This window comes from Nilaparvata lugens, chromosome 3 (genome assembly GCF_014356525.2).
Source record: "Nilaparvata lugens isolate BPH chromosome 3, ASM1435652v1, whole genome shotgun sequence".
NCBI lineage: Eukaryota > Metazoa > Arthropoda > Insecta > Hemiptera > Delphacidae > Nilaparvata > Nilaparvata lugens.
Window position 1 is genome coordinate 96,423,294 of NC_052506.1, and position 13,168 is coordinate 96,436,461.

A 13,168-nucleotide genomic window follows, 5' to 3' on the forward strand; every position below is an offset into this window, starting at 1 on the left:
ATTATACTATTGTTATTGTGTTCAGAGTACAATTTCCTTTGTTTGAATTATGAAATTTGAGGATTTTTTAAAAGTTGTCAAAACAGCTGTTCTACAAATAAAATATCGACATGTGTTCTTTTGAATAAACTGCTCTACCTACCTACCTCACGCACGAGAAGGGGGTTACAAAGTAACTTTCTCAAGGATGGGGTGGACACCCTGTTAGTTTCTCAGGGAGGAGACTCATGTCAGTTGATAGAGCTGATATATAACTATACAGGGTATGAATTTGAAAAAAATCAATCAAGTCATTTTTGAGAAAATCGTGATAGAAATTTAACAAAATTCATTCTTCTCATGAATATTACGGAGTTCCTGCAAGTTTCCCAGAAATGAGACTCATGTCAGTTGATATGGCTTATAAATAGCTATCTAGGGTATAAATTTGAAGAAAATCGTTAGAACCGTATTCGAGAAAACCGTAAAAACATATTTTTTAGCCATTACCCGCCATTTTTCCGCCATTTTGAATTGAATTTTATTGAATTTCTTTTTGTCGGATCCTCATGGTATAAGGATAATTATAAACACACACAAAGACCAACACCCAAAAATCGTGTTTTGATTGTAATCCGTTGAATGAGTTAATACAATTGGCAGGAACTTGGTTTTAGATATATTTAGTGATAATATATTTTGATCAAGCCATTTTTGCTTTAGATTAAGTTTTTATGGTAAACAGTAAAAAATTCTAGTAAAGCTACACCTTGCAAGTCATATATACGTGGTATCTTCGTGATTGTTCTATATTTCTACTTGGAAATTGCATGATAGAAATTTAGCTCAATTTTCCCGAAACCAGTATTCTTGAAACTCGACTATTCATAATTCTCAAGAATTATCATTTTAAATCATGATAATCCTCAATCATAAATTCTATTTCAATATTTTGTCGCCCAATTCTTAGATAAATAGATGATGCCCCATTTATATTTCTATGACTTGAAACCATTGATCTAAGCCGTCTCTACTAAGCTTAAAACAGATCTTTACAGTATTTATGGTTATGATGCATATGGATATGCATATGATGCTTATGTTTTGGTTGTTTTACTATGACTTTGTAGCCCGTGTTCTTCTTGACTAACTTCATGTAGACTCTGAACCAACATAAATAACTAACCCAGATACAAAATTGTTAGTATTATTGTATATATTTGTACTGTAAATTTCTGTGATTATTATGATAAATGTTTACATACCCTCTATTTTCTCCTATCAGAATGATGGAGAGAAACAGTTTTGTTTTATCCTGTTGATTCTCTTCCAATCATTTATTTGATGTTGTGATTGTATAAATGTAATAAATGAACATTTGGTTTTATCACATACACATATTTTCATTTCTATTGAAGCGGGAATAGAGGTGGGTCGGAAAAAATCTCTGAACAATAACTCTTAAACAATGAATCTCAATCAAATATGTATCTGTATATTAATTAAAGTATAAGTGTAGGTGTTTTTCATAAACTGTAACTTTGTTTCAGTGGTAATAGACCCGAAAGACTCTGTGCCAATGCGACGTATCAACCTAGTGAGGCTGATTTTGATTTATGTTCAGAAATTCGAGAGCCATAATGCTCGTGAGGCCCTGCACTATTTCTACTGTTTGAGGTCAGTAATGTAGTTCATTATTTGAACAATAAGAATCTTATTGTTGGTTCAAAAAAAAAAAGAAGAATTAATAACAAATTTCACTTTTACAACTGAAAAGTACTCACATGCTTATTTCAGTCAACGTGCTTCACAAGGGCCCTAACTTCAAACAATCACAAAATAGTTATTTGTGCAACTAGTGCGCAAAGTGTCAGTTTGCTGCACCGAAAGAAACGTTTACGCCCGAGCCGTAGGCGAGGGCGGAATGGTTTCTTGAGTGCAGCAGAGGAACTTTGCGCACGTATTTCACATTAAGTTTTTCCTACAGTTACCATTGAATATGAAAAGTGGGTAATTATGGGTAAAATTGCCTGAAATCCATCAAATAACTTAGTAGTGTTTGAATGGCGGGGGGCAGCTGTGTGGTGTGTGCTGTGGTGGCACTGTGCTGTTGCTGTCCTCGTTATAATATATAATAGTAATAATTAGCGCGTTGTGCTTGGTTGCACCTCTGCTCACTATAGCAGCCACAGCAGTCACTGTTACCAACTTCATTTTGATTTTGCTGCACTGTTGCTCCATATAACCTACTAAGTATTTTGCGTTGCCATGTTGCAAATCTGGAGTGCAGAAAAATTTTTCCCGCACTAGAGCGGAAAAGTGATTCTTTGCGTTCTGTAATCAGTGCAGCAATGGCCACTTTCCAACGTAACTGTAGGAAAACTAATATTCACAACAGTGAAAAATAGTTTAGACTTAATAATAAAATATAATATTGTCCCAAAATCATTATTTGAAATAAAAATCAAATCAATTTATTTTCCACATTGCATCACAAAAATATGTAAAATTACATAAATTCAATTATAAATTAAATACATCAATTAAAATAGAAAGTGATACATTATTACATTAATGTTAGTATACCGATGGCGTGGAATTCCCCCAAGAAGACTATACGTCTGTGAATGGGGGAGAGTTCTTGTATGAAATGCAATAGAAAACATAGAATAACATGGCATGTTAATCGAATCAGAATCACTAGTGTTTGTTTCAGATCTAGATGAAATTAAATAGAAATCAAGCAAAAACTAAAACTATAAAAGCACTACCGCCCAGTTAGAACTAGTTCAAACAATAAAATCAATAAACAACAAACTTAAACATATCATCATACAGAAGTATACAGACAGAAAGAGGAAAAATCCCTCTCCAGGTTTTTTTGAATGTTGCAATGCACACAGACGTCCTTCCGTCTGTCTGCATGCAGCCGTTTGACTTCCTCTGTCTGCTGCTGTGTGCGTTCGCATTAAATCACAACCTTCCTTCAATTAAAGCAAGAAAATGTAACAGCATGGTCCTTATAAGACTACCACCATTGAACATGACAAAATTCAATTATTTCACCAACAATAACTATACAACCGGTTGTCACTATAACTGAAAAACTGTATATCACTCAGAACAGACTCTCAAAATAGTTAAGCATTAAAAGAAAAAATCTATTTCAATATTGCCTTCAAAATTCATCACCCCATCCATAATGAACTATCCATCTAACAATGCAATATTCAACTTACAACAAATCAGGCGAAGACGGTTTATTTATGCTTGTTTTTGTTTTGTTCTTGACAAAACTGAAACTAAACAAATCAGGCGTAGACGGTGTATTTATGCTTGATTCTGTAGTGTTCTTGACGAAAATGAAACTAATCTAAACAAATTTACTGTATTGCTAGTCGTTTTTACTTTCCTTGCCCTACTACCATAGGTAAGGAAAGTATTGCTTTCCAAAAAAAATTAAGGTACCTCAATTTCAAGTTTTCTATACGTTTCAAGGTCCCCTGAGTCCAAAAACATGATTTTTGGGTATTGGTCTGTGTGTGTGTATGTGTGTATGTGTGTGTGTGTGTATGTGTGTGTGTGTGTATGTCTGTGAACACGATAACTCCATTCCTAGTTAACCGATCGACTTGAAATTTTAAACTTAAGGTCCCTATACCATGAGGACCCGACTATAAGAAATTCAATAAAATTCAATTCAAGATGGCGGAAAAAATGGCGGATAATTACTAAAAAACCATGTTTTTCACGTTTTTCTCGAAAATGGCTCTAACGATTTTCTTCAAATTTATATCATGAATAGCTATTTATAAGCCCTATCAACTAGCATAAGTCTCATTTCTGGGAAAATTTCAGGAGCTCCGTAATATTCTTGAGAAAAATGGCGGATAATGACTAAAAATCCATGTTTTTCACCGTTTTCTCGAAAACTGCTCTAACGATTTACTTCAAATTCATACCATGGAAATTCATAAGCACTATCAACTGGCATGAGTCTCATTTCTGGGAAAATTCCATGAGCTCCGTAATATTCTTGAGAAAAATGGCGGATAATGACCAAAAACCAGGTTTTTCACGGTTTTCTCGAAAACGGCTCTAACGATTTTCTTCAAATTCAAGCCATGGTTAGCTATTCATAAGTCCTATCAAATGACATGAGTTTTTTCCTTGGAAAATTGCAGGAGCTCCGTAATATTCTTGAGAAAAATGGCGGATAATTACTAAAAAACCATGTTTTTCACGATTTTTTCAAAATAACTTGACCGATTTTTTTCAAATTCATACTCTGTATAGTTATTTATCAGCTCTATTAACTGGCATGAGTCTCCTTTCTGGGAAACTAATGGGGGGTCCACCCCATCCTTGAGAAATGGACTTTGTAACCTCCTTCTCGTGCATGAGGTAGGTAGGTAGAGCAGTTCATAAAAAGAACACATAGTCGAGATATTTCATCTGTAGAACAGCTGTTTTGACGACTTTAAAAAAATGACGACTAAAAAAATCATTGAATTTTACAATTTACACAAAGGAAAAAGTACTCTGAAAACAATTATATATACACATATACAAAAGTCTGATCGTAGTTTCGAATATGAGCAAGGAAAGTTGTGTGAGTGTACCACACCAGATTTTTCAGATTCTAAGTTCTACATCATATTGTCAAAAAAAGTAGATAAATAAAAATATCGATAGTTTCTATGTTGCACAAACTTTGACTGTAGCATTTTTGCTGAACAGGAGTCTGAAGACGCCGTCGGGCGACAACATGTTTGTGGAGTGTGTGAGCGACTTGGTGATGGAGACGCGCGAATTCGACGCCATTCTCGGGCGTCTCGGCGCCGACGGCTATCGGCTGCCTGGCCTCATCGACGCTTTCAATGGAACCGAAGTAAGACATCAACAATACTTCATTAACAAACTTGATTAACCCCGTACAAATCATTGCTTTCTTCCAACTGTCTTATCTTTTCACGAGGGTCATTTTGTTTTCAACCTCCGATCACATATCATAAGACACAGTAAAACGGTAGGGGGATGCTTTTCACAGAGCTGAACAGCTTGTCATCCCCACCACGCGCCCTGTGGTCGATGCGTCAAATCTTCAATAATTGTTGAGTTATAGACCCACAAACATAGCTGCCTCAATTGAGCCTCTCGCTAAGTGCTGATTGTATTGCATTATTCGTTTTTGCAAACAAAAAGCAATAGTTCACATAAATCAAACAATAGTTATTTGTGCAACTAGTGCGCAAAGTGACAGTTTGCTGCACCGAAAGAAACGTTTACGCCCGAGCCGTAGGCGAGGGCGGAATGGTTTCTTGAGTGCAGCAGAGGAACTTTGCGCACGTATTTCACATTAAGTTTTTCCTACAGTTACCATTGAATATGAAAAGTGGGTAATTATGGGTAAAATTGCCTGAAATCCATCAAATGTTTTTCTGTGTAATTTTATTATTGATAAAAACCTTAATCCTAAAGTCCTCGTTGTCCTTGGTTATAATATATAATTAATAATTTGCGCGTTGTGCTTCGTTGCACCTCTGCTCACTATAGCAGCCCAGTCACTGTTACCAACTTCATTTTGATTTTGCTGCACTGTTGCTCCATATAACCTACTAAGTATTTTGCGTTGCCATGTTGCAAATCTGGAGTGCAGAAAAATTTTTCCCGCACTAGAGCGGAAAAGTGATTCTTTGCGTTCTGTAATCAGTGCAGCAATGACCACTTTTCAACGTAACTGTAGGAAAAGAAATATTCATGTTAACGCAGGAAAAGTGATGATATTGTGCGTGAATGTTGTCGGAAAATTAAGGACGTCTGTTGAAATGACTTCCGGATTCGTTATGATCCATGACAACTCGACCTCACAGTGCTGGTGCAACCAAACGACTTCTCTAGCAAATCAAATGGGATAGTTTCGATCACCCGGACAATACAAACCTGATTTGTCCACTAGTAACTTATACCTTCTCCCTCAAACATAAGACATGACTTTGTAGGCAAAGCTTGCAAACTAACGAGGATTTCCAAAACAATGTCATAGCATAGTCCTCTAAAACTCATTTAGTGGCAGCATTTCATGAAGAGGGTTTTGGTGGCCTGGTCCACTAGTATGACAAATGCTTCAACCTTCACGGCAATTACTGTATGTTGAAGAATAATCATAAGTGTAGGTAACTTTAAGTGAAAAAACGAATTATTCTTTTATATAAATTCGTATTTTATTTATGGCCAATCGGAGCTTGAATAAAAAATTACCCTCGTATTATTTACAATAATTACATATCGTCTTATCTTTAAGTCGTGTTTTATTGTCTTTCTTCAATAGTCTCTGATGTTTTGATTAAAAAATAATCAAATTATTTGATTATTATATATATAATTATTATATCAAATAATTGGTGGGAAAAATGTCCCAATTATCTATGTTTTTACTCACAACTATTTTTGTTTTAGGATAACATAACTGCTATCATTGAACGAGTGGCAGGAACAGCTGAGAAACGTGGTCAATATGAAGACGCCATCACTCTCTATGATCTTGCTGGCGTAAGTTTGCTATGTTCAAAATTGAATATTAAATTTATTTTATTATATAAAATCACTAGTACCCTTTTATTTTTTAGTCACACTTGATAATGGGATGAATACCCGAAACCGGTCGTGCCATCAAAAATAAAAAGTGATATTGGTTTATACAGAGTGTTTAGGAACTCCCTACCAAAATACTCTGGGGAATTGTTCCTGGGTGAAAAACATATCTAAATATCATATTTAAATTGTCCGGAAGTCTTCAATTACTCACACAGCGGCCATTTTGCTTTTTTCACTTTTTTTTCTAAATAATGGTTGATCATACCATTAGGTAGGGAGTTCGTAAACACTCTGTATAATAAAACTTGTATGAAGTAGCCCAATAGGAATAAATGGAAAATTTAATTAATTATCAGCTATCAATCGTGACGGACCCCTTCATTTTACTAATCAAATTACTTGAATAGTATCTTACATTAAGAAGACTCCGAACAATATGTACTAACAGTATTATCAGAGAGATTTAGTATTATTAACTAAGACTGGTTTGGACTCTAAGGGCCGGTTTCCGAGCTCGGGATTTAGCTAAGTTCTAGACTTTAACTGGCTTCAAACTCTGTAGTCAGAAAATTGGCTTTCTGAGTCAGAGCGTTAACGTAGTTGAGGACTTAAATAGACTCTGGAGTTTAAAGATCATGTTAGACCCTGGAGTTTATAATTTCGCTTTCTGAGTGAAGGGCTTATAAGTCCAGGACTTGAATTAGATTCTCGCTTCTTTCTGAGTCAAGGATTTATCAAAAATCGTTAACTCCAGGACTTAGAACAGCATGATTTTAAACCCTCGACTGGGGTAGGGTTTAAATTATAGTTCTAGACTTAACTGAGCAAACACAATTCAGTTATTGTTTTGGAGTAGATAAAAAGTCAAATAGATATCATGAAATACCTAAATTATTTGGATTAGTCCATCTAAATTCATAATTTATAGTTTGCAAGTTCATTTTGGAATAAAATTGTATCATATGTATAATATGCATAATATTGCATAATATGCTTAAGAAACTACCCTCATTTTACGACTGTAAAATAACCTAAAAATGTTCAAGCAAAATAATACAAGGATTGCCATGGAATTTATATTCCAATCTGAATGTTATTATTCAATGTCATATTCAACATATTAATAATAATAATAACAATAATAAATTATTACTGCAGTTTTTTCAAAACAAATAGGCCTACGTTCTCAAACTCAATAGCCTAATGAAATTTTTATTCCATAATCACTGGTTAGGATCAATGATCAATAATAGCATAACGTAAAATGATATGTTTATTCATTCACCTTTCAAAGGTTTTGCTTTGATAAGCCAACAAAGAAATCGGAACATATTTTTTCGCCCCACTTGGATGTAATGAGCTGGTTTACGTGCGTCATATGGAGGCCGAAAATGATTGTTTTCTGACCAGGCCGGTAAAATTTTTACGGCCCTAGGGCTGTAAAATAACCTTGAAGTCAGCTGATTCTGATTTGATGTGAATGCGTTTACAAAATACTTTATGAAACGGAATCAGTTTATGCTTCTAGAATTGAATGAAGTATTTTGCATTAAGATACTATCATTTTATTTGGATAAATGAAATGCAAATAAGATATTATAAACAAACTATTCAAATTCAATTTACAGAGTATAATAGAATCTAACCTCAAACCTCATAGTACTGCGTTTATTACGAAACCTGGTGGATAATTTTGGAACTACTTGGGCAATATCAATGGTGCTGAACGTTTTCACAAATAGTTTATGAAACGGAATCAGTTTATGCTTCAAGAATTGAATAAAGTATTCTGCAATAATATACTATCATTTTATTTGGATGAATGAAATACAGATAAGATATATATTATAAACTATTCAAATTCGATTTTCAGAGTAGTATAGAACTTCTAACCTAAACTTCCGAAGTCGACGACAACAAGCATTGTTGACGTTTTGACATTCAGATTGGCTAAATTTCAAGTGAGCTAAAACAGCTGATCAAAAAACTTTTCATTATTTAAGTTTATTATTCAATAATTAAAACATTTATAATAATATCATCTTATTGTAATTTGAAACATTAAAAAAGTATAAACTCAACCTCCCACATAATTGAACATAATCTTTTAGGTTATTTAGACAAATCAGAATAAAAAATAAAAATACTTGGACAATTTCCTGATATTCAGATTACCTAAGATTTGCTAGAGCTATGACCGAGAGATATAAGTGCTTAATGAACAATAAAATTTATTAAATAATAATTTAATAATTCTCATATATATATTGTTTATTTTTCTGTGTGGCGAAAAATAGCGTTCGCACCATGGGCAAAAATGTTTTTCCGGCTCTCAATCTTTTCTAGTCCTCGGCCTACGGCCTCGGACTTGAAAACCGATTTCGAGCCGGAAAAGTCCAATTTTCGGCCCTAGGTGCGAAATATACTATTACAATATAGTTTGGAGAGCATGCTCATTTGAATTGTCCCGCTGTAATCAGCTGTTTCCATTTTGCTATAATGCCAACAAAACAACAGCAAAATATTGTAAATTTCCCTCACGTTTAATGCGTTAAAGTCCTCGACTCAAATAAGTCGAGAACTTCATAGCCTCCGGAGTTTAGAAGATAAAATCGTGACTCAGAAAGTCAATTTAGGCCCGAGAGCTTATTTCAATCCTGGACTCTCTAAGTCCAGAACTTATAGATCCGGAGCTCGGAAACCGGCCCTAAATATTCCTAATGGTCCGATTTTTATTAAAATTCATAATCTCTTCTGTGACAATTTGTAGGCCTAAGCAGGTAATATAGGATACATGCAATGGTGCTTTTAGAAACCCCCTATAATCTATTCACGAAGAGGATAGATTAACGAAAACTTATTTCATGTTTGTATTTGGTAAAAGATAACCATTTATATCACCTGCAGAATACAGTTTTTCACAGAGAAAGGTTTCATACCAATTTTCTTGTTGATCGTCAAAGTCACAGAAGGGGATTTACCTTATCATTGGTTAAATCAGCCGCCTCTTCCAGTCTGAAAGGAAAAACGTAGTATTTTGATGGAAAAAGGGAAAACCAACTAAATCATTTACCCCTTTATTCTTTATTCTCAAGTACTTGGTAGCATGATGATGAATAAGTATAGAAGCTCATATAATAAGGATGGTATGTAATTTTGTATAATATACGGAAGATATATCTTATGTAGAAAGAAAATAAGGATGGTATATTATGTTTTATTTAACTATTTCAGATACATGAAAAAGTGCTCTCACTCATGTCAACGCTGTTGTGTCAAATCGTTGCTAAACCTGACAATGAACCAGGATCGTTGAGAAGCAGATTATCTGTGTATGCTGAAAACATTTCTGAAAGGTGGGTTCAACTTCAGCCTCAATGTACTATTATTTTCATTATTGTATGTACTCGCTATAGAAATGGTGATTTTATTTCTTAGTACTTATTACTGTGTTGCATGATTGATCTAATACGCCAGACAGAAATTTAATTTTGAACACTCATAAATTGAACAGTACTTATACTTTTGAAATTTCTATTCCATTGTATTTTTTGTTTAAATTGATGAAAACTTTAGGTTTGAATCCATTTCTTAATAAGGATTTTCAATTTGACTCTTAAGATTGATACATTCAAATTAATTTTGTATTCTCAGTTTGGTAATTTGTTATTGTTGGCTTCCTTGGATGAGGAAATAAAATCTGTAATGCATTCTTATCTTGGCTTGAATCATCAGGCTAAGTAAAATTTCTATTGTTAAAATTGAAGTGTTCTTTTTACAGGTACAATGGAATACAGTTGAATTGCAGGGCTGAGACTGCCGCTACGTTCTACACACTTCGTGATCTCATTGTATTCTTCAATCAGTTCTCCAATCAACAGTATCAGTTGGCTCTAGAGGTAGGTCATTCCAATTAATACACACAACAATCCATTCCAATATTTACAATGAATGCTATAATTGATTTTGGAAGGCTCTATGACCCATTCTATCACATTATAGGATATTCATGATCATGCTAATAAAGAACTGAAATTTATTTTAATACAGGGTTATTCTAAATGATGGACCCATTTTTTTAATATTCATATATTACTAAAGTACCAATCCTAAATGAACAATCTTTATACCAATGGAAAGAGAAATTTTCAAACTTTGTGGCGGTTAGTGATGGTTCCATAAGTGGCCGGTCGAGCTCTCGCAATAAAAGGCCGCCATACCACTGCTGCGGTGCATTCAATAGCACCAGATACGCTTTCTCGCGTGTGGGACGAGTTTGGCTAACGTGTAGATATTTGCCGTGCAGCAGCCGGAGGCCACATTGACCACTTGTAAGGCATTGAAAAAACGTTGAAACTTTCTCTTTCCATTGGTATAAAGATTGTCCATTTTGCATTATTACTTTAATATATACCAAGTTTTGAAAATGGATCCATCATTTCGAATAACTCTGTATTCTATTACATGTTTAGATTGAAAAACATGTATCATGATGGTCGCCTAACATTTCCTACTCACTGAAAAATCAAATAAATGTTCGTTAGGGATATTCCAGTATCTTTAATCTAATCAAATATCTTATTAGTATCTTGAGAAATATTCATGATCTTTATCGAATTTAGAATTTTTACTACACCCAACTACTACAGCCTCACTCAATTGTGCTTCATAATATCTAAGCGCCGGTTTCCGAGCTCGGGATTCAGGTAAGTTCTAGACTTTAAACAGCTGGAGTCAGAAAATTGGCTTTCCAAAACGGTGCTTAGTCGCAGTAAATAGTTGCAGCAGAATAAATCTTTATTTTCTCATTTCTATCATTGGAAACGTTTTTCCTTTACCAAATGAAATATTCCTAAATAATTCAAAATAGCTAAAACTTTACACTATTTTCTCTTTATTCAATTTTGTGTTCAATTCTCTAGTTTTTCGAAATTCAATTTAAACGTGACTTTGACTATGACTACGACTATGCCCCGTTTCGGAAAGCCAATTTTCTGACTCCAGCTGTTTAAAGTTCAGTACTTAGCTGAATCCCGAGCTCGGAAACCGGCCCTAAATCCTCTAAAAAATCACAATCTAGTCTTATTCTGATTTATATAATAATTTATTTTGATTAAGGGATTGGTTCCAGGGTACATCTAACAACCTATTGAGAGCGGCTGTGAATAAAATAAAAATCGCCATCATGATAGCCAACCTCCGCCATGGAGACGGTACATGAAGAAGATATTGATAAATCATTTTGACAGGACTTCCTATATACCGGACCTCCTACAAATAATATGGCCACCGTAGGTGGTGGCCGGCATTGATATTTTAAACGGGAACTATACGAGCTGAGATTTTGACAAACTGAGACGCTCTCTAACAGCTGATAAGTGATTTTTTTCTGAGTAAATTTCTATAAGACCACCACATTCGGCGGGAATTTCTTTTTCCTACAGTTACGTTGAAAAGTGGCCATTGCTGCACTGATTACAGAACGCAAAGAATCACTTTTCCGCTCTAGTGCGGGAAAAATTTTTCTGCACTCCAGATTTGCAACATGGCAACGCAAAATACTTAGTAGGTTATATGGAGCAACAGTGCAGCAAAATCAAAATGAAGTTGGTAACAGTGACTGCTGTGGCTGCTATAGTGAGCAGAGGTGCAACCAAGCACAACGCGCTAATTATTATTCATTATATATTATAACCAAGGACAACGAGGACTTTAGGATTTTAGGATTAAGGTTTTTATCAATAATAAAATTACACAGAAAAACATTTGATGCATTTCAGGCAATTTTACCCATAATTACCCACTTTTCATATTCAATGGTAACTGTAGGAAAAACTTAATGTGAAATACGTGCGCAAAGTTCCTCTGCTGCACTCAAGAAACCATTCCGCCCTCGCCTACGGCTCGGGCGTAAACGTTTCTTTCGGTACAGCAAACTGTCACTTTGCGCACTAGTTGCACAAATAACTATTTCTAGGCTCAGGTCCGGTAGTATATTGATAATGTACTTATTGTATAAATGAATGAATGAATAGGAGGTCCTGATATTGATATCATGTATTCTGTGTGTTAATCGTTTGAATCTGCATTTTATTTCACAGACGATTCAGAAGTCTCATTTGATTCCATTGTCAAATGATGAGGTTGAAGAACGAGTGAGTAAATTTGCGAGGCTAGAGGAAGAAATCTGCAGGATCATTCCAGATATTCTGTTAGCAACGATGAACATTCTGTACTCCCAGTACATGCAGTTGAGGTTAGTTAATACTATCTACGTATCTATCGTATTTATTTTTGTCATTATAATATTTATTATTGGCGCATTCTCTTTTCTCGGAGAGGAGCGACTGCCAAAAAAACTGTTGGCATTATTGTTGCAATCCATAATTATCTCTATCTGAAGCTAATTGTCAAATGATTTACTATCATATATATCACTGTATATACAGGATGGGTGAAAAGTCCGAGAATGGCTTAATATCTCATACACAATGATAATTTGACGGTAGGTGTTATCGGGAATCCTACTCAAATTGAAAATACTAATTTACTGTGACTTTGAAATTCTTGTCAGCCATCTTGGATCCGACAT

The 13,168-nt window shown here is 34.6% G+C and overlaps 1 protein-coding gene across 1 annotated transcript in view; it reads left to right on the plus strand.

Moving 5' to 3' along the window:
• LOC111047336 (nuclear pore complex protein Nup93) overlaps positions 1 to 13,168 on the plus strand; it is a 32,658-nt gene that overhangs the window by 17,273 nt on the left and 2,217 nt on the right. The window contains exons 11-16 of the mRNA XM_039425191.1: positions 1,530 to 1,656; positions 4,720 to 4,870; positions 6,439 to 6,531; positions 9,811 to 9,932; positions 10,358 to 10,475; positions 12,678 to 12,832. Of these exons, the coding sequence (XP_039281125.1) occupies positions 1,530 to 1,656; positions 4,720 to 4,870; positions 6,439 to 6,531; positions 9,811 to 9,932; positions 10,358 to 10,475; positions 12,678 to 12,832 (766 nt within the window). The remainder of the gene's footprint in view (positions 1 to 1,529; positions 1,657 to 4,719; positions 4,871 to 6,438; positions 6,532 to 9,810; positions 9,933 to 10,357; positions 10,476 to 12,677; positions 12,833 to 13,168) is intronic.